The 26380-nt window shown below is 48.4% G+C and overlaps 1 protein-coding gene across 2 annotated transcripts in view; it reads left to right on the plus strand.

Moving 5' to 3' along the window:
* RPTOR (regulatory associated protein of MTOR complex 1) overlaps positions 1-26380 on the plus strand; it is a 411638-nt gene that overhangs the window by 84682 nt on the left and 300576 nt on the right. For both annotated transcript variants that reach the window (XM_008013198.3, XM_073005477.1), the window contains exon 3: positions 10192-10274. In XM_008013198.3, the coding sequence (XP_008011389.1) occupies positions 10192-10274 (83 nt within the window). The remainder of the gene's footprint in view (positions 1-10191; positions 10275-26380) is intronic.

Genomic DNA, 26380 nt, shown 5'->3' on the forward strand with positions numbered 1-26380 from the left:
CGTGCATGTGCATACCGTGTGTGTGCATACTGTGTGCATGCATACTGATATGCGTGTGTATACTGTGTGTGCGCACTGTGTGCGTGTGTATACTGTGTGTGTGCACACCATGTGCGTGTGCATACTGTGTGCATGCTGTGTGTGTGTGTGTGCGTACTGTGCGTGTGCATAGTGTGTTTGCATACTGTGTGCGTGTGCATACTGTGTGTGCATATTGTGTGTGTGCATACTGTGTGCTTGTGCATACCGTGTGTGCTTGCATACTGTGTGTGCATACTGTGTGCATGTACATACTGTGTGTGTGCATACTGTGTGTGCATGCTGTGTGCGTGTGCATACTGTATGTATGGGTGCATACTGTACGTGTGCATACTGTGTGTGTGCATACTGTGTACGTGTGCTTCTCTCTATACACATTTGTCTCAGTATTTCTGTGCCTCTCTACATTTACATTCATGCCTATTCCACCTCATGAGGGTTTTCCGTATTTGTAGCTCCATCTTCTGACAGTGACAACCTTGGTATCCTTTGTCTTTATTGTATTGGCTAATGTGGTACCTCCTCCTGTGTGGACCCTCTTCTCTCTGCCATTGCTGTCCCTCTCTGACCCCGTTATCCTTTGCCATTTCATCCCCAGTATCTACCTTTCTCACTGTCCTTGTCCAACACCCATATGGTCACCTCCCTGCAACCACACCTCTCCTTCCTCTGCATGGGCTCTGGGCCCAGTCAGACTTGACAGCTCATTCCAGGCCACTGTGGCTCCCATCATCCTGGGGCAGATGCCAGCTTTTCCCAGACCCACCTTGTGGCTTTAGGATTGTTAAAAGAAGGGATTTTAGCATTTTCAACAAGTGCTTTAGGTTTCAGGCCTGGCCAGCCAAGGGAAGGATGATACACCAGTAACCAAGACTGGGAGCTGGGCCGGCTGGGCAGATGGTGGGATACCATTTGCACATGGTGAGGTGCTTCTAGGAACCTCCGAGGGAGCCACCATCCAGCGGAAAGCGAATCTGGTGGGAGAAGGGGGCTTGTTATAGACTAGAGGGGAGGTCACCGCATAGCACGAACTAGACCAGAGGGTGTGGGGCAGAGGCAGGGCCCTGAGGGTGCAGAGAGGGGTGCCGAAGAGGAGGACCAGCGTGCTTCTGGATGAGTGCATGGAGGAGCTTCTGGTCAGCATTGCCAAGGCTGAGAGGTGGGGTCCGGGCTGATTGTAGCGACCTGAAGAGTGAAGGCAGATGAAGTGGGGAAGCTTGTGGGACGGCTTGGCCAGGAAGGCGAGGAGTGGGGTGCTAGTGATGGGGCTGGGCTCGGCGATGGGTTTGCTCTGCCTTCCTCAAGATGAGAATGACTGGGGCCATGGAGGAAGCCTTCCTTACAGGGATCGGTGCAGTCAAATTACTTAAAAACCTGTTACCGTTTAGAAGTCAGAGCTCAGGATTTTATATTTGGTCTTAGCATTTTGAGGTCTATTACTGGAAATCGAGATTTTGTGTTAAGACTCCAGCTTTATTCCTTCCAGCTGTGCTACACATTTAACTGTTTTGGGCCTCAGTTTCCTCATCTGTAAAGTGGAGCTAGTGGGGCTGGGGAATTAACTGGGAGCAGAGACCCAGTTTGGTGCAGAGACTGGTCCTCACCTCCGCCGCCCCAACCCCAGTCCCTACTTCTACCCCAACATCACAACACCTCAGATACCCCGACCACCATGTCATGGCGCCCAAGCAGCCCGACCCCTACAACCCTGTCTTAGTCTATTGTTGCTGCTCTAACGGAATACCCAAGACTGAGTAATTTATAAACAACAGAAATGCATTTCACACAGTTCCGGGGGCTGAGGAGTCTAAGATAAAGGCACTGGCAGGCCTGGTGTCTCCTGAGGGCCCTGTCCATCTTCCAGTGCTGTAACACTGTGTCCTGTCATGGTGGAAGGGACAGAAAGGCAGAAGGGTGTGACTAGTTCCCTCCAGCCCTTTTATGAGACGCGATCGCCTCCTGAAGTCCCCATCTCTTCATACTATCACATTGGGCTTCTGTTCCAACACATACATTTTGGGGGACACATTCAGAACATAGCACCAGCCCCAGTACCCCCCTACAGATCACCCATATCCCTCCCCAACTTGCCCCAGTACCCCCACTCCAGATCACCACACCCCCCCAACACGCCCAGTACCCCCACTCCAGATCACCCACACCCCCCCAACACGCCCCAGTACCCCCACTCCAGATCACCATACCCCCAACATGCCCCAGTACCCCCACTCCAGATCACCACACCCCCCCAACACGCCCAGTACCCCCACTCCAGATCACCATACCCCCAACATGCCCCAGTACCCCCACTCCAGATCACCATACCCCCAACATGCCCCAGTACCCCCACTCCAGATCACCATACCCCCAACATGCCCCAGTACCCCCACTCCAGATCACCACACCCCCCAACACGCCCAGTACCCCCACTCCAGATCACCCACACCCCCCCAACACGCCCAGTGCCCCCACTCCAGATCACCCACACCCCCCCAACACGCCCAGTGCCCCCACTCCAGATCACCACACCCCCCCACCACGCCCCAGTACCCCCACTCCAGATCACCCACACCCCCCCAACACGCCCAGTGCCCCCACTCCAGATCACCACACCCCCCCAACACGCCCAGTGCCCCCACTCCAGATCACCACACCCCCCGACACGCCCCAGTACCCCCACTCCAGATCACCCACACCCCCCCAACACGCCCCAGTACCCCCACTCCAGATCACCACCCCCAACACGCCCCAGTACCCCCACTCCAGATCACCACACCCCCCCAACACGCCCCAGTACCCCCACTCCAGATCACCACCCCCAACACGCCCCAGTACCCCCACTCCAGATCACCACACCCCCCCAACATGCCCAGTGCCCCCACTCCAGATCACCACACCCCCCGACACGCCCAGTGCTGCATGGGGAGCAGGGGCCCCAGTGCTGCACGAGCTGCTGCCTGAATCCGTGCCTCTCCCGCTGCTTTCTGTGGGGCTGACTATGAAAGAGGGCTGCAGTGAACACAGCTCATTGAGCCCCACTGCCGGGCATGCAGCCTTGCGGGACAGCCACTTACTCAGGGTTGAAGGTCTCCAGCAGATTCTGGGAGTAGATGCATGGTGCTGCTTATTTCGTTGTACAGATTAAACATCCAGTGTGTCAGGTAGCAGTATGTGTGAATCCCCTGTGCTTTATGTAGAACCCTGAGGATGGGGCTCATTTTTGGGCAGGATGGGGTGGAGCGGAAGGTGGTCTGTGCTGATGTCAGAGGGATATGAGAAGCTTGAAAAATAGACTCAGCCTTACCTTTCTGTTTGTTTTTGGGTAACTGTTTGTGCCTGAACCACGCCCGAAGACAGCACTCCTTCCAGAGCTGAGGGAGAGCAGGTGTCCTGTCTGTGAGCAAACAAGGGGCCAATGCCCAGCGCGGCTCTGGACAGTGTGGCCTCCCTGCTAGGTCATCCAGATGAAGCCCGGGGCTGTGGAGTCAGCTCGTGAGAAATGGGATCCAGGTCCTGAGCATGCTGGAACTGGCGAGAAGGGGTCGCAGTACACACCTGCGTTTCCAGCCCTGCCCCTGCCAACGGCCAAGGCCTCTTTTCCCACCCCTGCTCCTCCCTTCTCTGGATAATAAGATGCTGTTCTAGTTCATGGAAGTGACACTTGTCTCTTCTCAGAGAGGCACGGGAGAGGCTGTTTTGTTTTATGGCCCGACATTAAATGCTACAACAATAATACTGAAAACAATCCTGCTGAAGAACTGTGTGTGCCCCACTCTTGGGGACCGGCTGTGGCGGCAGAGCGCGAATGAGCTGCATGCTGAGCAGGGGGCGTCGTTTAACGGAAATGGGTTTGTGTGCCAGCTAATGGTAGCTGTTATCCGAAGAGGTGGGAATGCCCAAGGTTTGTCAGATGCATGGAAATTCTGTCATCCCGAGGGAACATTTGGGAGGCTCTTAGCTTTGTTTTTCTCTTCTTAATGCATACACGTGAGCATTAAGAGACCTTGGGTAGATGAGCTGAAAATAGTCGTGATCGCCCTTGGCGGTGGCTGGTGGGTTTACAGAGCACTTGCATGGACTTCCCCGTTGATTCTTGCAACCATTAGGGATTCATGGACTAGTCAAGTTGGTTAACAAATATTGGTGAGGTGGAAACGTATAGGTTAAGCATAGTGCTATGCACAAGGAACTGTAAGCTGCGCTCTTGCTTTCAAGGCAGTGGTAGTACAGCTGGGGAGGTGAGACTAGGACTCACGCAGTAGAACAGAGGCCAGTACGAGGCCAAGCTTGAATGGCCTGGAGGCCAGAGAATGCTGCGGCAGAGACGTCAGGGCCGGCGGTGGGAGCGGAGAGCCGAAGGAGGAGTGCGAGCTCACACTCTGAGGTCCGAGGGGCTGGGTTTTGGCGCACCAGCTGGGCTCCCTTTGGGCCTGGGAGGTCAGTGGCACCGGTTAGCCACGGCCAGTCACAGCCGTATGCTCCAGCACAGCTCTGTGCCTGCAGCTGAAACCTTGACTCTTTGGGGTTCATGGTTTAAAATGCTGTGTTTTCTTCCCTTCCCTTCCCTTCCCTCCCCTCCCCTCCCCTCCCCTCCCCTCCCCTCCCCTTCTCTCTCTCTCTTCCCCCCCACTTCTCTCTCTCTCTCTCTCTCCTTTCTTGAGACGGAGTCACACAGGCTGGAGTGCAGTGGTGTGATCGTGGCTCACTGTAGCCTCTACCTCCTGGACTCAAGCGATCCTCCCACCTCAGCCTCCTGAGTGTTTGGAACCACAGGCATGCTACCAACACGCCGATTAATTTAGAAAAAAAATTCTTGTAGAGACGGGGTCTCATTTTGTTGTCCAGGCTTCACACACAGTTTTCTCTGCCCAGTTGCATTGGTGTCTCAAGGTGGTATCTCCGCTCCCCTCTGAAGGAATCTGAAAGAAAAAGGTTAACTGCTTGGAGCCCGCCTCTCTCCTCTATCTACTTTTGAAAGCGAAGACTGTTTTTAAAACAGGACATGTTCATCCCCTCATACCTGCTGAAAATCCATATAGCTCCTGGTTTTTGTATAATACAGCAATAGGCAATACAAGAATATTGTAGCTATGTGAGGAGTGAGGCCTAGTGGTTAGAAGGGTGCTAGGCTGTATAAGATGGTTCCTGTACGGCTCCCATCCCAGCCCCACAGACGCCGCAAGGGCTGCGGGTCCCGGCCGAAGCTTTCCTGCTCCGGGTGCCTGCAGCTGTGTGGCTCCGAGCTTTGCCCCTGAGCTGAGGAAGATCTACACACCTCTCACTGTGTACAGGACTGATTATTACAAAACAGACAGGGACAGCATTATGGTTAGGAGAACAAAGACTCATTAAAAACCATTTCTAATTTCAAAGTAGCCCTTTTGCCATTATGTATTTTGTCAGTCAAAAATGAGTTGTTTAAGGCTACACAACTAATGAGTGACAGAGTCCTTGAAAGCCACAGAGAATTTGCACTTCATTTAGTAGGCAGCACTCAGTTAATAAGTCAATTAACAAATGTTTATTAAGTGTCTACTAAATACAAGGTACAAAGAGCTACAAAGATTCTCTGAGCAGTGAGTGCTGGACAGGGCTTTCAGTGCAAACTTTTCATTGAAGGAAAAGATAGCACACATAGGAAACCGCACCTAACCCAAGTGTATCCTAAACAGATCATGCCTATGGACTCCAGCTTGAGGAACAACATGACCAGTGGCCCAGAGGCCTAATCTTGTCACCTACGGGTCCCCTCTCCCAGCCCCACCGCTGGGTCTCCACTCTCGACAGCTTTCCATCTACATGGAGCACACAGCCGGCACTGTGGGCTTCGGTGGGGGGGGGTCGGCCAGCGCCCATCTTCAGGGTGGACCGAGAAGAGAAAGACTAGGTCAGTGGTGGCCCTGGCCGTGCCTGGGGCACTACCCTCTTTGGAGTCATTGGGTCAGATTCAGGAATCCAGCTGGGAGGTGGGATAGTCTCAGTAGTGTCGTGAAGTGCTGCGGACTGGGTGAACTCATTAGCAGTGGATGGTGGAGTGCCAGCTCTTTGGAAGGTGAAATGGATAGGACGGGTAATCAAACTGGGTGCATAGGAAGAAGATGGAGAGGTTTAAAAAGAAAAAACTGCACCCCTTCAGGCTGGCTGAATACCAGCACTGTCAGTAACCTTTGACCAAGTCATCTGACTGCTTTAACTTCAGCTTACCCTTCTGTCCCATGAGGTGGGTTGGACCAAGTTCCTTTCAGTGTAAAGTTCTAAGTGTCTTGAAATTCAGAGGAGTTATGCTGAAAATCTTGCAAATAGGAAAATTTGTAAAGAGCTAAACATTTTATACAAATACGAATTACCGTCTCCTTTTCCATCCACCTACCCATCCACATCATTCATCAAGTTACCCACACACTCACTCGCCGCTAAAGTTTCATTAGTTCTTTCCCAGGTTCCCCTTCAATTGAAACTCAAAAGGAATTAGAGACACAACTACAGTTTTAAGTTTATGATCTGTCCACCTCACCCCACATCAGACTGATACTATTGTCAGCAATATCCATGTGGGAATGTAATTTTAGTTTATTTACATTATACTTAATCAAATGCTAAATGCATCGTTTTATTTGACCTCACTCTTTCCTGTCTTTTCCTCTGCCTCTCATTTCAGCTCTCCTATCCAGTGTCCTATTCTTGGGAGAGAACCATGCAATTAACGAACCACAGGGATTCCCAGTGGATAGGAGGTTATAGCGCCATGTAGCTGGTCACAGCCTGGTGAGCAGCCGGCAGTGGCTTCACCCCTCCTGGGTGGGCAGGTGTCCTGACCTGAGTCAGGGCAGGGAGAGTGGGGCCCCTTCCAGGCTGCCTGTACTAACGAGGGCCCCGTGTCTCTGCAGGATGTTGTGAGGGATGCAGGGAAGTGCCACAGTGGCTGCCTCCTGTCAACACTGGGGAGAGGGTGGGATGGGAGAAGGGCCTGGACTTTCCAAGGGGTGAAATCCAAGGAGGGGGTATTCCTTGAATGGGAACTCCCTCCCTTCTCCCTCTGTCCGTGGTTCACTGGAGACCATGCATAGTGTGAGCTACCGCTGACCATCGTAATGCATGGATCGGTCTTTTATCTCTGTGCGGAGGAGACCATTTCTGTTTTCTTACCATAGATGACAGCCGCGGGCTGCGACCATGCTGGCTGCCGCAGTTAAGTATGGGTGACTGAACTCAGTGCCTTCCAGCCAGCCCTCTGCGCTCAGTGCCTTCCGGCCAGCCCTGTGCGCTCAGTGCCTTCCGGCCAGCCCTGTGCGCTCAGTGCCTTCCGGCCAGCCCTGTGCGCTCAGTGCCTTCCGGCCAGCCCTCTGCGCTCAGTGCCTTCCGGCCAGCCCTGTGCACTTGCTTTGCTCCTCCATGCATGTGGCAAGGCCTGCTCTTTGGCATCTGTTTCTTAAAGCTATTTTTTGCTTTCCTTTGCTTTGTTTATGCACTTCGTGGCCCCAGTTTTTCATTTTTCAGATCCCAATCCATTCCTAACTTGTGGGTCCGACCACAGCACAGTTGATTTGGATCACTGTGATTTTTTTTGAGACCTTAGAACCTTGTTCCTGAGAGAAATGAAGACCAGTATGTAATTTCTGAAGTCACGGATTACGGATTATAACAAATTTACCACAATTCTTGCAGAGAAGTTAAATATTACCTGATTTTTACCAAGCTTTTTTCAGCCAGAGGTGTCCATTGAATTAGAACCATTGAATTAGACTTTCCAGAAGGTTAGGGCCTGGCATCTCTGTTTTGAAAAGCCCTTGATGACATTGACCTATCTATGGGCGAAGGCCCTTTCCAGTTGTAGAATCTTATTAATGTCATGATATTTATTTATTTATTATTATTTTTTTTAATTTTTTTTATCAGAGCAGCATACATATAGCTAAAAAAAAAAAAATTAAATAGTGCCAAAAACTATACAGGTGCCTCTCAGTGATACTGCGGGTTTGGCTCTAGACGACTGCAGTAAGCGGGCCACGTGAACATTTTTGCTGTCGGTACATATAAAAGTTACCTTTACACTGTACTGTAGTCCGTGAAGTGTGCTGTAGCATTGTGTCCAAAAGAACATACACACTTTCATTTAAAAGCTGCTGAAAAATGTTAATGATCACTTGAGCCTTAGTGAGTCATAATCTTTTAGCATTTAATTGGCTGACAGAAGGTCCTGCCTCATGTGGATGGCTGCCAACTGATGGGCGGGTAGTTGCTGAAGGTAGGGGTGACTACGGGAATTTCTTAAGACACTAACAAAATTTGCTGCATTGATTGGCTCTTGCTTTCACGCAGCATTTCTCTGTAGCATGTGGTGCTGTTTGATAGCATTTTACCCCCAACAGAGAGACCTGGAGTAGTTGGCATACGTTTTCTGGAAAATGAATGACATGAACCTGTCACGTTGAGGAAAGCAACTGACCGTGTTTGTTTCCATTGATAAAATTGGAGATTTCAAATAAAAAAAATAAAATTTGGAAACCTTATACCTACCACTATGAGCCTGGCAACTTTTTTGTTGTTGTGGTGGTGGTGGTGGTTGTTTTTGAGACGGAGTCTCACTCTGTCACCCAGGCTGGAGTACAGTGGTGCGATCTCGGCTTACTGCAACCTCTGCCTCCCGGGTTCAAGCGATTCTCCTGTCTCAGCCTCCTGAGTTGCTGGGATTACAGGTGCCCATCACCACGCCCGGCTGATTTTTGTATTTTTAGAAGAGACGGAGTTTCACCGTGTTGGTCAGGCTGGTCTTGAACTCCTGACCTCAGGTGATCCACCCACCTTGGCCTCTCAAAGTGCTGGGATTATGGGGTGAGCCACCACACCTGGCTGAGCCTGGCAACTTCTTAGTACTTAAGACGTTTCTGATGAGATCATGATAATGTTAATGAGTGTGGATTTTTAAAAAAATATTGGAGAATGAAATATATAAGATCTTATAGTTCAATGAGCCGATATTTTCCAAATGGTCAATGCATGATGGTACAAAATAATATATGGGTAAAAAATCCACTCAAGTTGCAGCAAAGAGCAGTTAATTTTAATGTGATAGCATATAAAAAGTTCGTCGATGTGGTTTCAGATAGTACATCTCATAATCTGAAGGAAATTACCACTTGATAATTTTTGGTGTAGTATCAAACAAAAAGAGTCATGATTATGTAAAATAGCATTTTAAGATACTCTTCTGTTTTCTAATGACAGATATGTGTGTGAGGTAGGGGTTTCCACGTGTGCAGTCACTGAAACCGTGAATTGCCACAGGCGAATGCAAAAATGGATGAGAGTCACCCATCCTCGACCAAACCACATATTCCAGAAATTCGCAAAAATGTACAAAAATGCTGCTCTTCTCACTAAACTTTTTTGGAAAAAATAGTTATTTTTATAATAAATATGTTAAAATATAATGAGTTTGTTATTGTTTTTAAAATGAAGAAAAATATTTTAAAAATCTTATCTGAATTTCACGTAGAGTAGATATTGATAGATACAACAACATAAATCAGGGCTCTTTGGGGTTTTCAATAATTTTAGAGCGCTAAGGGGTCCTGAGACCAAACAAGTTTGAGAACTGCTGATTTAGAGGTAATTGCTCTGGAGCCCACTCCTGGAATAAACGGGTAAATCCTGGACATGAATGTATGTTTGTGAAACAGATTTTTTTTGTGGGAAAACTGAGTGCGGATGAAAATTAATTAAAAAATGTCACTTCCTTGTCTTTTTCTCTCCTCCTTTTCCTGTACCAATGAGAGCCATAGTTTGAACAGGAGGAAGCATATTCTGTCACTGCAGAGCTGCCTTCTCATAGAAAGCCTGAGCGGGAGCCTGAGAATAAAACAGTGCAAGTGTGGGAAAGCTGCAGGTGCCGAAATACAAATGAATGTGGGTAGAAGAACAGCAGTCACTTGCCTGTGATGTTAAAACACTGGCTTTCACGGCGTGTCCGCTTGTTTGAGCACCTTAGCTGTTCTGTAAATCTGGTTAACACTGATCAACCTTAAGCGTTGTGTGGCTTTTAGTCAAAGGTGACTTTGCAGTGCGTTATATAAGGAGAAACTGTGGAAGAGAGGCCTAGCAGAGGAGGAAACACAGACATAAAGAACTTTCTCTTTTCCATTGCTTCCTCAGATCCTCTGTCGATGGGTCCTCAGAAAGCTCTGGAAACCATCGGTGCAAATTTACAGAAGCAGTACGAGAACTGGCAGCCAAGGGTAAGCGTGCTTCACTTTCCTTCTTACAGGGAAACTCCAGTTCCTTGGTTTCCAACGCTCTTTGGATCCAAGTGAGAATTCCATGCACACCTTGCCCTTGTGCGGCATGGCGCCTGCGCACTGTGTTTCGTGGGCCTGCGTTCTGCCTGCTGGCTGTTGGTGGCTGTATTGTCTTGACGACGTACACATTATTGTGAGTCTTGCATTGGACAGTCCAACTTATTTTGCTTAAGTTTGTTCCAGATTTTTAGAAAAGAAAAAGTATTCTTGTTGCTCTTAACCATGGTTTTAATTTTTCTCAGGAAATGTATTTTCAGTAATTTTTCTTTAACCTCAACTAGTTAATGCTATTCCTCGTGTCTTCAGTTTTCAAATAGTTGTGCAAAAAGCACCCAACATTCAAAAGATGACACCTATTATACACTTTGTCTTTGATTCAAAAGATAAGGCTCTTTTTAGGGAGCCAGTTACCAATTAGTGTGTGTGGGGTTTTTTTTTTGCTTATATCTTACAGTTTTTTTTTTTTTTAAAGAAAAGTGGCATAGAATATAACTGTGTTAAATTGCCTTTAAGATCTTAGGTTACTTGTAATCCACCCAAAGACCTTTAGCATTTCTTATTAACTGGTTTGGAGATTTAATAAATTTAATTAAAAAACTAGGAATCTGGGTGCTTATGGAGGTGCCCTGTATTCAGCTTTGCGTGGTGGGAACTCGAGTTACCTAAAGGAACATCATGAAGAACGCAGGTTGAGAAGGTGCCTTACCTGCACGTCTCCTGCGAGTTTTACTCTCCCCTTTTTGATGTAAGCCTCATGGAAACACATGATTTATGGAACCTTTTGAACACTTATTTGGTTGGAATTTTGATTTGTGGATCATTTATCCACATAATCTGGGATTTAGGGATTCCTTATGCATTATTTACATTCTTAGAGTAAGAGAATAGCCAAAAATGATTTTTTTCCTGCCTTTAAAAATGCCCTTAGGTCATTTCTGCTGTTGCTTCCAGTCGTGAGCTAACTGTTAGGAAGCATCTCTGTGTCTTAGGGTGTACCTTTGTGCTTTGCGTTGCCGACTTGTCAAGTCAATGACAGCAGACTTTTGTTCTTTAGAAGGCAGTGTCTTCATGGGTTTTTTATTGATGCCTAATGGCTTTACTTTTTCCTCTCTCAAATTCGTTGCCTCTTGGTGGTTTATGTAAACATGCCATAGCCTTTTTCTTGAGAGCGCAGTGCGTTTGGGGATGAGATGAGGACTGGAGAGAGATTTGGATGGCGGAGTCCTGTAAAAATGTAGTCGAGATGCCTTGTGTTTTCTGTAGAAAATAGCTTCTTTGAAGACTTTGAAGGTACCCTAGGGTCTCAGCATGGTGAGATGGGCGCTTACAGGAGGAGTGTGGGGCAGAGTGGCAGTATTGGAAGACATGGCCGTGTTGGTATATGGCGTGTCATTAACCAACACCATGGGAATTCAGAGGAATGCCTTTCTGGTTACTTCTGCCCATCTCCTGGGTTTGGCTTTGTACCTTTGCGCTTTACTAGATACATTTGTTTAAAAAAGAATGCAACCCAATAAATTCAGATCTACCAATTGTGTTCTTTCTAGACTGAGTCTCTGCCATTATAACTTGTTTCTTCTTTTCCAAGAATTATTGGATAAGGAAATATAGCCTTTCAGAATACATGTGTTTAATATTTCAAGATATTGTATGTGTATTCCATTTGCTATGATGTACAATTTTTTTTTGAGTGCTAAGAGTGGATATACTGCTAGCTTTATTATTAGTTTTGCTTGGTAGATACCAGCTCGTTGATGCTAGCTGACAGGAAATGGAATCTTCTAAAGTGGCATCTGTTATTTTTAATCTAAATTTCTGTCTAGGAGCAGATCTCTCCATGGCATTGAGAAGAGGCATCATGAGGTAGGGAAGGCCACCTTTCTATGTGGGTCAGTGATGACAGCCAGAAAGATGACAGTGCAGACTCAGTGCGGGATGGAGGATTCCCTTCCTGTGGCAGTGGCACAGTTTTACTCGGACGGCGAGCACAGGTGCAAAGGGGTGCAGTCCTCTGGATGATCTGTAGTCTGGGAGAATTTGTTAAAGTTGGCCACATTTCAAGAATGGATGTGCAAAATAATTTTCTGAGTAAGAGATCGTTTGAAGGGCTGGTGCGATGCAGAATGTGTCAAGATTACAGGATGCTTCGGAAAAGGTACCAGCGCAGGCGGGATCCCATCTGGGCTGGTTTATGAAGTGGAATCTGGAGTAAAGTATCCGCCGCAGCCTAGAAAGAAGCCGTTCATGCACACAGAGTGGGATCTTTTGTCTGCATTCAGGAAGCAAAACCACAACAATGGATACCTAATATTTGCTTTTCGAATGCCAACACTATTGCATTCATTTTTAAGTACAATAAAAATGTTCTAAAATTTCCTGTTACTAACCATGGGTGGGCCTCATCTATTTTAGAAATTAGCCTAAGGTGTCGGATGTCACAGGATACCTCTGACCGGCTCTCTGGTGTGAGCGTGGGGCTGTGCCATATGCACTGGGTAATAATAGCACCTGCCCCGGTGCGCGTGGTACACTTCTCCTCACGGCTTTCCGTGGGTTACAGGACAGAGCGAGGGAGGCCTGGCATAGATAGCGCGGCTCTCAGTGTGGGGCAGACCTCATGCTGCCTTCTAGAGTTTGCACAGAACAGGAGGGACTTAGCAAGCTCAGATGTTTGTGTGCAAGGGGCCTGGTTCCTGACTGTAAATCAGGGTCCTTTGAAACATTGCGAGGCTAAACACGCACCACTTGATTGCACTCTACAGGGCTCTCGAGTTTCTGCAGTAATAAAAAGAGGCTGATGTGCCATCTGCAGTAAAACAATGGGGGCGTTATTAAATTTCCCAGGCCTTCGATGGAAAGACCCATATATCTGGTTTTCTCTTTCTCAGTGTCCTTTATTGCAAGAGTGGAAAACCTTGGGTCATTTAATGAAAATGAGGTTATTTTCATTAAAGTTTGCCGGAGTCGTTGCCTCCACGCTGTCATGGATGGGAGCAGAGTAGGAAATGCCTGTTTCCTCAACAGTAGTGTCCACCCAGGAGGTGCAGAAAGCCGAACCCCCATCGGTGGCACCAGAGTGGTACCTGGAAGCCTCTAATGATTTCCTTGCCGATGCTGGAACACTTGGACTTGTTCTTCTTCATTTTTCTAGCTTTTGATATAGGTGATTCCAGTTCAAAAGGAATTGAGAGAAACCATGGTGATTATATTTTTTTCTGAAGGCTGCCAGCCACTGTCTGGCCTGTATTTCCTTGCTTAGGCCCATTGAGCCCTTTTCTAAATAATTTATCAGTTTGCCACTGATGAAATGTTTCTTCTGATTAAATTTAAGGCTTTGCCTTATTACCTCGTAGGTGCATAAATTTGTGTTCTGCCAGAGATTGGAGGAAAAATGCCGACCGTTGTTTCAGTGGAAAATTCTGCAGTAAAACCTCACTCATTCCATCATAAGTCTCAAATGAAAGTTTTATTGGGAGTTGGGAGTAGGAGATTATTATAAAGCTGGGAGCATACAGTGAAGAATTTATCTTTTAAGAGAATTTTTCTAACAGATTGGGGCTTCTGGCAGTTTAGTACAGGGTGGAAGTTAGGAGCTGGAGCCTGTGGAAAAAGGCACACAGGAGGGACCTCGCTCTCTGGGTCCTTCTTTCCCCAGAGAGAGTGGACAACACCAGGAGCAGAGGCCACACCTCTTCACTTGGGGTGAGCTTTAATTCTTCCCGTGCCTTAAAAATAAGTTTCTTTGGGAATATGTATCGTTTACTAAGGAAGATGAAATAGCGTGGCGGTGCCTCCACTGACCGAGTCCGTCCGTCGGGCAGGTGTGTCTAGAGGCGGCGGCGGAAGGTGCTCCTCAGTCATGGAGCCATGTTGTTGTAGGAACTCGTTCTCATCTTGTCCAGGTCTGTGAGTAGTGAAGGCAGCAAGTCCCATGTGGCAGCCGTGGGGCTTCCAGGGAGCTGAGTGGTCAGGTTGAATCAGTTTCCATGTGGCCAACAGTTCTTAGTTATCCACGCACAGCCCTGGTTTGTGGATTACAGTGAACAGGTTTTGAATGCCAGCTTCCCTTCAGTTCAGCGTGCTTCTCAGATGTGTCACAGTTAATTTGTGGTTAAGGGATGAAAGTTGGTTTTACCGTTAGATAAACATGTTTTTTATAGTGCCTAACCCCAAGCAGAGTATGTTCAAGGAGAGAACAAAACAGCTCCCAAGACCTGGTTCATTAGCCCAGTAGAAATTGTTATTGCATTTTAATGTAAATGACAATCATTCTTTCCGTGGTATTGATAATAGAGTTGTTTGTATGCTTTTATGAGATGCTTTGAATGAACCGAAGCTGATGATTATACCTCCTGTTGGGAGGAGAGGGTTCGGGGAGCAAGGGGGTTGTGAAGGCCAGTAGTGGACAGTTTTGATTCTACTTTGGACACTTAACAGGTGTGTCTTTTGGATTTTAGGCACAAGTGTTACTTGCAGAACTGCATGTTTATGTGTAATTCCGTGTTGTATAGGGGTTTGTAGTGAGGATAATTGGAATCCAGACGTCTTCTCCTTGTCCCTAAATGGGGCTGCTGCTTGACCTGTCTGCCTCACGGGGAGTGTCGTGTGGCCATGTGTGACAAACTGTGAAACCCTTGGTACAGAGTGCTCCCGCTGCTCAGGTGGCTGTGTTGGCTTTGGGGAGCGCTACATGGATGGCTTCTAAGATCCACGTGTCTTCTTTTCCCTGGGATGATGAGACAGGCCCCTGCTTTGTGGGCAAAGCAATCGGTATCAGCACAAGTCACTCGCTTGGCGGTGCCCCCCACCCCCAAATGTTTTGGGATGAATTTTATAGATGGATGCCGATATGGCTTGGCTGTGTCCCCACCCAGATCTCATCTTGAACTGTAACTGCCACAATTCCCACATGCCGTAGGAGGAACCTGGTGGGAGGTAATTGAATCATGGGGCCGGGTCTTTCCTGTGCTGTTGTCCGTAGTGAATAAGTCTCAGGTCCCTACGTGAGCTCTGTCTCGCCTGCCACCATCCATGTACGACGTGAGTTGCACCTCCTTGCCTTCCGCCATGATTGTGAGGCCTGCCCAGCCATGTGGAACTCTAAGTGTATTAAACCTCTTTCTTTTGTAAATTGCCCAGTCTTGGGTACGTCTTTATCAGCAGCGTGAAAATGGGCTAATACAGATGCAGTGAAGACCCATAAATGAGTGAGTTCTACCTTTTCTTAGGATTTTCAGGGTCAGATGTGGATAATCGGGGAGGCAGCAGCTAAGTTGCCCTAGAACTGTATCCCCCACCTGGAGGTGCTCCAAAGCTATTTGTGGAACAGCCCAAGGTGGACTGTTACTCGCGGTGACTCCTGCTTAGGGCATTCACGTTGCGACATTAGTTCCAAATTGACAGTCCAGTTCAGCTGGTGAAAATGGCCCTCTAATTGCGATTGGCAGCATCCCCTGGCATGCTACCCTGATGCCATTCCCATTCTATCATCCATCCCTGTCTTGCTGTCTGCCCTGCCGCCAGCCCTCCCTCCTCCTGCCCACACTCACCTGACTTCCTTCTCTGTGGGTCCTAAGGTTGGGCTTCATCTACCTTGAGTTTCTGTGACAAGCTGCCAATGAGCACTCATGGGCAAAGGCAGAGCTGTGGGTGGATGGCTCACAGCTTGCATAATTCAGCACCTGCTGTGAAGCCCTTTGCCTGTGTACTCGTTACAGTTGCAGGATGGCACAGACCATATCTTCTGGTTGTCTTGGGGTTAACTGTTCCGTTTTGACAGTTTCACTTAACTGCTTACTGCCCAGAAAGTTAAGAACTGTTCTGTGACCAACATTTTACTTATATTTTTGCCTTGGCCTCAGCCGTGCTCTCCCACTTCGTCTTCCCCTCCCTTCTAGCGCTTCTCGCCTGACAGCTTTTACACGTGCGTGCCGTGTTCAGTGAGAATTCTGATTCATGCTCTTCAGCCAGAAGCCTTGTAGTCAGCTCTGCCCATGCACTTCCTGCCTTGCCCTGTCCCCAGAGGCCATGGTATTGGAAGCAGCTTCTGGAAGCGAGCTTAGATTATGCAAAGCAGTTTATTCCAGACTCTTTAGATCAATTGTACCAGAGTGTAAAGGTGTTGCCACCCACTGCCATCCCTCCAAGTACCTTAGTGACGTGACCTATAAATTCTTTTAGGCACACCAAACACACTACAGAAAGAAGGACGAAAGAAAGGCATCATTCTGCAGCCGCCCGGAGGATGGCAGCCAGTTGTGACTAGACCCCTCAGGGTTTCAGTCCATTGGAGCTGGTCCCAGAGGGGCCCTTGCTGGCCAGCCCTGTGTTGGACTCTTGCTGTCCGAGACCACCGAGGGGATTCACTGGAGAGCCCATTTGGGATTGAAGAGCGCGCATGTTGACTAGAGTGGGTTGCAGCATGGGCCGCAGTCCGTTTAGTCACGGCCCGGGGAGGATCGGTGGAGTCCGCCTCCTCCCCTCTGCCTCGTAGGTCCACAGACTCGTGCTGGGCTCGCCGCTCCTTCCCTTCCTGGGTGGGCGCACCCCTCTCACTGGCAGGGAAGCTCCCTGGGAAATGTGGTCTCCTCTCTCCCAGTGCACTGAGGAGTGGGGTGGGGAGAGCTTAACTGGGGAAAGAATGTGAACTGGTTTAGTTCTGGCTTTGCCACTTCTTAGAAATGTAACTTTGGACAAGTTACTATTTACTTGTTACTTTTACAAGTTACTTTTTACAAGTTACTATTTACAAGTTACTTTTAAGATTTGTACATGCAAATGAGAATTAATGGAGAGAATAAACGTATATAAAGCATTTGCACCAGGGAGGCCATGGTGGTTGGTCATCAGATCCTTACTTCCTGTCCCTTTCTGTCCCTTATCCCTTCCTCTTCCTCATGGTTGAGGTGGTGGAGGCCACTCCCAGAACATTCTGCCCAGAGTCTTGCTGCCTTAAGCCCCTCCCCATCCTGCCTTGTCTCTGGTTTTATCCTCTTGCTGGGATCTCCTCTTCCTGACTCTCCTCTATTAATTGACCTACTTGAAGTGTAATATTTTTAGAGAGAAATAGGGGCTTAGCTCTGTCCTTAACAGGCCTCTTGAGGATATTATCTCTCATCATCATGTTCCCTTTAACAAGGGAGTTGTCTGTGTGTGTGACAAATTGCAAATGAGGGCCCCCCACCGTCAGGCTGGGACTAAAACCGTAGCTCAGCTGTCGTGGTTTCACAGATCTCACGTGCCATGTGTGTTTCCTGAGTTAACTTGGGGACCGTGATACAGAGCGATGTGGAGATGGCTTTGAAGGACAGGCAGGTGCCGGGCGAGGGATGGAAGTGCTGCTTTGAAGTCAGAAAGTGGAAGATGTGATGATGTGTTAAAGAATGGAAAGCTAAATTTGGAGGTGACGATGAGGAACCCACCGTATGCTCACCATATGCAACTAGGAAGAGTTGTAAAATCCCGCTCCAGCCAAATTGGAAAGTGCTGATCAAGGGGGAAACGATCAATAACAGATTGGAGGGGGACGGCCACTTCAAAGTGTCTGCGGTACTTGATTTCATTTTGCAGGGGAAACCATATGTCACAGTGGTGTTCTTGAATTTGGGTGTTCACGGAGGCTTCTGGACAGCCCCCTCCCAAATGTCCACAATTTACTTGTTGGTGTGACACATAATGGAGATTTTAAAAAATGGACAAAGCACGTAACGTCAAGTTCACCGTTTTAAAATGTACAACTCGGCTGGGCACAGTGGCTCGCACCTGTGATCCCAGCACTTTGGGAGGCCGAGGTGGGCAGATCATCTGAGGTCAGGAGTTGGAGACCAGCCTGGCCAACGTGGTGAAACCTTGTCTCTACTAAAAATATTTTTAAAATGTGCCGGGTGTGGTGGTGGGCGCCTGAAATCCCAGCTACTTAGGGGGCTGAGGTAAGAGAATTGCTTGAACCCAGGAGGTGGAGGTTGTAGTGAGCCACGATCGCGCCACTGCACTCCAGTCTGGGCGACAGAGTGAGACTCCATCTAAAAAAAAAAAAAGTACAACTCAATTGGTTTTTAACATCTTTGCAATCTTGTGCAACTGTCATAACTGCCTAGTACCAGAACACTTTCCTTACCCCAAAGGGAAACCCAAAACGCATCCGCAGTCACTTTTCATCTCCCCTCCCTGCAGTCTGCCTTCTGTCTCTGGAGATGCCCGTTCTAGGTTCTCCACACAAACGGAGCCGTACAGTATGTGGCCTTGTGCGTCTGGGCTCTTCACTTAGCATCTTGAATGTTTTTAAGATTCATCCATGTTATTGCATGTATCAGTAATTTAATCCTTTTTGTGTGTGCATGTGTAGAGATAGGGTCTTGCTTTGTTGCTCAGGCTGGTCTTGAACCCCTGGCTTCAAGTGATCATCCTGCCTCAGCCTCAACTCTTTTTATAGCTGAAAAACCATTGTATGGATATCCTACATTTCTATTTTATGCGTTCATCAGTTGATGGACACTTGCGTGGTTTCCACCTTTTGGCTGTTTGAATAATGCTGCTATGAATATGTACGTACTCGTGTTTGTGTAGGCCTCTGCCCAGGAGTGGGATTGCTGGGTCATATGATGACGCTGTGTTTTACCTCCCTGAGGCACTCCCCATCTGTTTTCCACAGTGGCTGTACTGTTTCTCCACGTCTACTAGCAGTGTATGAGGGCTCCAGTCTCTCCACATCCTCCCAACATCTGCGACTTCCTGTTTCTTACATTGTTGTTATTGTGATCGGTGGCATCTCACGTGGTTCTGGTTTGCATTTCCCTGGTGATTAATGATGTTGCCCTTCTTTTCATGTGCTTATTGGCCATTTGGAGGAAAGTCTATTCAAATCCTTTGTCCATTTATTACTTGGGCTGTTTGTCTTTATTGTTGAGTTCTAAGAGTTCAAAATGGAGACTTTTCAGTTGAATAAGGTATAATTTCTGTTGTGAGGACTTGTTTCCTTTCCAAATAATATGTGTGGTGTCTTCTGAGAGCCTCATGATAACATTTAATTCTTAAAAGAGCCTTTGTCTTGATAATTTGTTTCATAAAACTGTTAAGAGGTTCGGCCAGGCACTGTGGCTCGTGCCTGTGGGAGGCCAAGACAGGAGGGTCCTTTGAGCTCAGGAGCTGGAGACCAGCCTGGGCAACACAGTGAGACCTTGTCTCTAATTGAAAAAGGAAAAGAGGTTCTATGACTATTGACTATACTGATCATAGATATAGTATATAGTTTAATAGCAATCCCTGAAGATTCCTGTGTGTTTTCGTTAGGAGTCTTGGTTTTCTGAGAACTGTGGTCTCTCCACCTGGAGTGTATGTCGGGAGAAAGCTCCTGTCGGGGTGCGTGCAGGTAGAGTGGCTGGAGCCGGACCTCTGTGAAGTCTGGTTGCGGGTTGGAGGCTCTTGGTGGACCGGGAGCTCGGCAGGAGGGGGTGCATGTCCACGCCAGTGCCCGGTCTCCACCGTGCTGCAGCCCTGTGGGTCTCTGCTCCCCACTCGGCAGTTACCCTGCAGGACGTTCCTACGCCTCCCTGTGCGTGAGGGCTGGGTGCTTCCTTTCTGATGTAGTCATCTTTGTTGGGACTCTGTCTGCTTGGGCCCAGGGGTCCCCACAGGAGCCAGCTGGGCTCACATGCTAGTGGTCCCTAGTCCTAAACCACCAACTTCTGACCTTTCCTCTGTTGCTTCAGCTTCCGCTCTCTGCCCACTGCATTGTGTCACTGGATTTTCAACATTAAATTTCCCCCACAAGAGTGTTCGACGCTTCACTGGATGGCCAGGCTGTATGGCCCGTGTTAAAAGACAGACAAGTGCCACCCAGGGACAAGGGAGTGTGGGGTTCAAAGTCCCTGAGAACAGATGCCAGATGCCAGGCTCAGGTGGTACCATTTACTTCCAGCAAGAGGAGAGAGAGGGTGCGCCAGATCCAGTGCCCTGTGATGTGGCCCCTAGGCCAGGGGGTCATACCCTCATTTTGGACTACAGTATTAGGAGACTCCCCCACGCTGTGGTGTCTGAAACACAGAAAACTGGGGGCATGCCTGAGAGCCATTGGTGCAGATGCTAAGGCACAACAGAGGAGCCATGGAGGCAGAAATCCGGAAAGGCCCCTCCCAGGTGAGGGCTGCACGGGCTGTGGTGAGGGCGCTCCCCTCAGTGGGCTCCCGGCCCAGCGCGTGGAAGACTGAGTGCAGTCCACTGCCTTCCCAACCTAGAGAGGCCGTTCAGCTCTGCTTAGCTTCATGCGGTCCCCCGGGTAACTGGCCCGTCTGCGGGTTGGTTCTGAGGGAGTGAGGCTGTCCTCTGGAATCACCTGTGATTGGAGGGCTGGGTGGCAGGATTTAAAGCGCATGGCAGAACCGGGAGGCTTACTCACGGCTTGTATAAGGAAGAGTCTCTTCTAAAGGGCTGCATGTGTGGCAGGCTCCTTAATCAACACGCTGCTCACCCCAGCCTGGAACGTGCCCTGAGGTCACGTCATCTTTGTGTAGAATTTTTAGTTATAGGTTTTGTTTTTATACAAAAATCTTAGCTAAATTCCAACAAAAGTCAAGAAGAAAGCACAGATAATCAGGGAGAAATAACTCGAGTTGAGGAAATCGAGAGTCATAAAAGAGTGCTTTGCAAAACTTTGCAGATAAATTGGAAAACTTGTATGCGATGCATAATTTTCTAGGAAAATGTAAATGACCATAATTGACCTCAGAAAAGATAGTAAAGAAAAATAAATGGATAGGCATAGAAGAAAGAGAAAGTTACCAAAACATTCCTTTTCTAATCCTCCTCCCTCTGAAGGATTTCAGACTTGGACAGAACACAGAATTATTTAAGACTAATTTCTGTTACAGGAAGATATCTAAAACATAGTTTATTTATTAATTTAGAGACAGAGCCTTGCTCTGTCACCCAGGCTGGAGCACAGTGGCGTGACATTGGCTCACTGCAGCCTCCTGGGTTCAAGAGATTCTCCTGCCTCAGCCTCCCAAGTAGCTGGAACTACAGGCACGTGCCACCATGCCTGGCTAATTTTTGTATTTTTAGTGGAGACCGGGTTTCACTATGTTCGCTATGTTGGCCAGGCTGGCCTCAAACTCCTGACCTCAAGTGATCTGCCTGCCTCGGCCTCCCAAAGTGCTGGGATTATAGGTGTGAGCCATATGTTTTGTTTTTTTAAAATTTATTTTTATTTATTTGTTTTTATATTTTTAGAGGGGTCTTGCTCTGTTGCCCAGGTTAGAGTTCAGTGATGCGGTCATAGCTTACTGCAGCCTCAACCTCCTAGGCTCAAGCTATCCTCTTGCCATATCCTTTCGAGTAGCTGGGACTACAGATGTGTGCCACCATGCCCAGCTAATTTTTAATTTTTTTTTTTTTGTAGAGGTGGTGTCTTGCTTTGTCACTCAGGCTGGAGTGCAGTGGTGTGATCATGGCTAACTAACCTCGAATTCCTGGGCTGAAGTGATCCTCCTGCCTCAGCCTCAGGAGTACCTAGGATTACAGGTGTGAGCCACAGTGCCCAGCTTAAAATACCTCAAATTTAAAATGCAAAAGAAGAAAATGTATTCAACAGTTTTAGTGTGTGCACATATGACCGATAGGAGTCAGCCGTTCCTGCTTGTCATATGTAATGTGTGTAGGTGGGTGTGGCATATGTGTACATGGGTGGGTAGGTCCATAGATAGATGGAGGGCAAGTCGGTGGATCTGCCCCTCCTCCACTCACTCAGATGCCAAGGAGTGAACACGAAAGGGGGACATCAGCCTGTGGCTTCCTTAGTCGTTCTCGTTTTCCTTCACCTCTCGGTGTTTTGCTGTGTTGACTCATTCTAGTATTGAAAGCAGCATACTGGGTCAAAATACATTTATTTTTCTTTGAGACGGAGTCTCGCTCTGTCACCCAGGCTGGAGTGCAGTGGCGCAATCTCGGCTCACTGTAACCTCTGCCTCCCGGTTTCAAGCGATTCTCCTGCCTCAGCCTCCCGAGTAGCTGGGACTACAGGCACGTGTCACCACACTCGGCTAATTTTTGTATTTTTAGTAGAGACGGAGTTTCACCATGTTGGTCAGGCTGGTCTCGAACTCCTTGTAGGTGAGCCACCTGCCTTGGCCTCCCAAAGTGCTGGGGTTACAGGTATGAGTCACCACGCCTGGCCTCAGAATACATTTTGAATCAGGTCTGTACTGACTTCAGAATCTAACTCCAGAATAAAACGTGATTTGAAGGGGCAAGGGTCCCACAAATGAGGCGAAGCACAGAATGTTTGTCACCGTGACCTGGGGCAGACGCAGAATGGGACTTTTACCTTTTCACACAAAACCCTTCTATGTGCCTTCTGTTTTAAAACCGTGACTATTTTTTGCTTTAATAATAGGCAACTAATTTAAAAGACCTATTCACCATGTGTCATCTCAAAGCAGGAAGGGGACTTTGGGGCAGAAGGAGCCACTTGGGGCTTTCGCCTTTGGGCTGTGACATTTGTCACACACGAATGTTAAACGAGGCCGGGCGCGGTGGCTCACGCCTGTGATCCCAGCACTTTGGGAAGCTGAGGTGGGCGGATCATCTGAGGTCAGGAGTTCGAGACCAGTGTGGCCAACGTGGTGAAACCCTGTCTCTACTAAAAATGCAAAAATTAGCTGGGCGTGGTGGTGGGCACCTGTAATCCCAGCTACTCAGGAGGCTGAGGCAGGAGAATTGCTTGAACCCAGGAGATGGAGGCTGCAGTGAGCCGAGATCGCGCCATTGCACTCCAGCCTGGGCGGCAGAGCAAGACTCTGTTTCAAAAAAAAAAAAAGCATGATAAATGAGAAACATGTCTGAGTAAGTTGATCATAGCTCTTCTTACTAAGTATCAGATAACAATTCCATTCAAAGAGAAAGTGTTGTGTAGTGTCATAGTTTAATTGGCAGTTTTTTCCTTAGTAACATAGAAGACAGTGATGCATCGTACAACCTTTGGCACCCTAGAGTTTATGAAAAAGTGGCATCTGTTCTGTAGAAATTATAGTCACACTCTGAGGAGCAGAGCTGGGGACACAGTGGAGCTGCAGGAAGAGTCTGATGATGACTGGCCTCCTGCAGGTCTTCCCAGAGCCCCATTTGCCACCCATGATCACCCCTTGCCCCGTTTCCCATTTTCTTTATATTCTACCCTTTTGCAGCAAGGGACTACCAAGGGCCATGCGCGCCTGGCAATACAGGCAGTCCCATCCTTCCCTCAAGCCCTAAGTGACCCCTGCTGGCTGTAACTGACTGCCGGAAGGATGGTCAGCCACTGTCCCGGATGCAGGCAGCCCCTTGGTCCCCCCATTCCCATTGTTCCCCACCCCATCTCCCCACCCTTCTCTCAGCAGGAGCCTCCTCCATGCCACCCCCAATCAGCTTCCTAAAGTGCCCTGTGACTCTGGCTCACCTGCTGGAAACAAGGCAAGGTCAAGATCAAGCTCCAACCCCCAGCCCGGCTGCCCTTGGCGGTGTTCCTCTCCCTCTGCTGTGTTTCCTCCTCTTGGGCCTGCTCATCTTTCTCAGGCTCTTTTTCTTCTTTGTCTAAGTCTCCCTGCCGACCCACCCCACTTAAGGTTCTCTCCTGCTGCCATCTTCTGTCGGCCCTGGCCCCTGAGCACGGGAGCAGGACTGGAAGTGGCAGGGGTTGAACGAGCTGAGTTAGGGTGTGAGCATGGCTGACTTGGTGAAATCTTAAGATGTGGGGGAGATCTGAAGTGCCTTGTTCTCAAAGTCTGCATTGATTGTGGATGGATTAGGAGGAGGAGAGCAATTCCAAGTCTCAGCACAAGGTGGGTGGCTGTGAGGAGCAGATGGAGTTCACTGTTGTGAAGGCAGAGCCGGAGAGGCAGAGGTGGAGGCCGCTGTGGCCAGGCCAGCTCTCTAGGTCTCAGCAGAGGAGCCGAGTGGGAGCCCCAGGACTCTCCTTGCTCCTAGCAGGCCCCAGCTAACAACCCTTCTCTACCACGGTGTTGGGCTTTTGATTGGGGTGATATGAGCTTGTAGGTCAGCTGGGGAGACCTGGTGTTTTGCAGCCGTGGCAGTGGTGGCTTCTTGGGCTATTCTGCTCTGCCTTTTTATGTCCGTCGATAAGGTAGGAGAGTCTCTCCCTGACGCTCCTATGCATGTGTTGTTAAGTTTCTTCTTAGAGTTTCTGTTGCTGCTGGGAAAGGGATCCTCCACCCCCCACCCCCTTTCTTAGTGGGTTCTCAGGATGGTACATCAGAGAGTTGCTCTCTATTGCCTCCTGGTTCTCCTAGGATGGGTTTTTTATCCAGTGGTTCCAAGACAGTGGCTGTGATGAATGGAGTTGCTGAGAGTGTCAGCAACTCTAGGTTGGCTCTCTAGGTTGGCATTTGGACTCCACACCATTCGAGATTCACGGTGCTGCACACCAGGGCCTCAGTAATTCACAATCAAAACAACAGATTTAGAGGGGTACAGAAAGGGCCATTCTATTTTCCATTTTGTATATTTCATGCCTCTCTAAATCTCTTGAAGTTTAGAACACCCCTTTTTTATATGCCTTTCTAAAAACTTTTTTCCAGGCAATTTTTAGATGCCATTTATATGTAGTAAAATGCATAGATCTTAAGTGTTTAGTCTGATGAGTTTTGACAATTGTATACTCCCGTTTAATCACACTCAGAGCAAGATAGGGAACATTTCCACTCCCCAGAAAGCACCCTCAGTCCCCCTTTCCAGTCAGTTTCTCCTGGCTGAGGCCAGCCGCCTTCTGCCTCCTATCACCAGAGGCTAGTTTTGCCCATGGAACTGCCCGATGGGTTCTTCTTGTCTGCTGCACAGATGAAACCAATTCACGGAGGCTGCAGTATTATAGGAAAGAAAGAGTAACTGAAAGCCATGAGGTGGAAGGACAGGAATTTTATTATTACTCAAATCAGCCCCTGTGAGGACCCAGAGACTAGGGTTTGTATGGCTAATTTGGTGGGCAGGGGCTGGGGAATGGGTGCTGCTGATTGGTGTCATGGGGTGGGAAAAATGGTCCTCTGCACTGAGTCTGCCTCTGGGTGGGGCACAGGATGGGTCCAGGTGGGGTCAGTTGGTTGCCAGAATGCAAAACTCTGAAAAACATCTCAAGAGACCAAGCTTAGGTTTTGTAATAGTGCTGTTTTCTACAGGAGCCATTGGGGAAGTCGCAAATTTTATAACCCCTGGCCACGACTCCTGAGCAGCAAGGAATTATAGAAAGGCAAGCTAGGGCTGATGGCTGGGTATCATTAGCGACATTTACATCTTAGCAGAATTCAGACTCCTCACGTAATCCTAATCTTGTGGCTTTCCATAGTCTTAGAAAGGTGCTTTCAGTCCCTGAACCAGGAGGGAACCAGTTTTAGGGAGGGACTGTTGTCATTCTTGCTTTAATGTTCAACTGCAAACTGAATTCATCCCATGGTTAGCTGTGCCTACATCCGGCAGTGGGTGAGGGCAGCCGCCTGTGAGGTTAGGAGGGCGGTGGAATCAGCCTTGCCAGCCTTTCCTCCCAGTCGTAATCTTGCCCAGGTGGCCTCACTTACTTTTTACCTTTCTCTACAGTGACCACACGTGATGTATTCTTCTGCTTTTGCGTTTGGCCTTGTTCACTCAGGGTGAGGCTTCTGAGACTCGTCCAGGCGGCAGCTCATTGCTGGATGCTCCGGAGCCTGTACATCCGTGCGATGTGCATCCACACTCCCTCTCCCGCAGGTTCACACCGCACCTGTTTCCAGCGGCTGGCTTTTAGGGATAAAGCTGCCATGACTGTTGGGGTGCAAGTCTTGTGTGGACCATCTATTTTCATTTCTCTGGACTGTGTGGGATTGCAGGTCATTGGCTGGTTGTATGTTTCCAGTTATATTTTGCAAGCCACTCTAAACTGACAAAAATGACAACCATCATCTCTTTCTTTGCAAAGCCAGGCAATCTGCGAGGAATCTTATTTACACTTCCCTCCAGCACTCTGGAGACATGGAAGCGTAGGCATCAGTGAGCTGGGAGGTATTTGGTTGTCTTTGAATTCTTAGGTG

This window comes from Chlorocebus sabaeus, chromosome 16 (genome assembly GCF_047675955.1).
Source record: "Chlorocebus sabaeus isolate Y175 chromosome 16, mChlSab1.0.hap1, whole genome shotgun sequence".
Classification (NCBI taxonomy): Eukaryota; Metazoa; Chordata; class Mammalia; order Primates; family Cercopithecidae; genus Chlorocebus; species Chlorocebus sabaeus.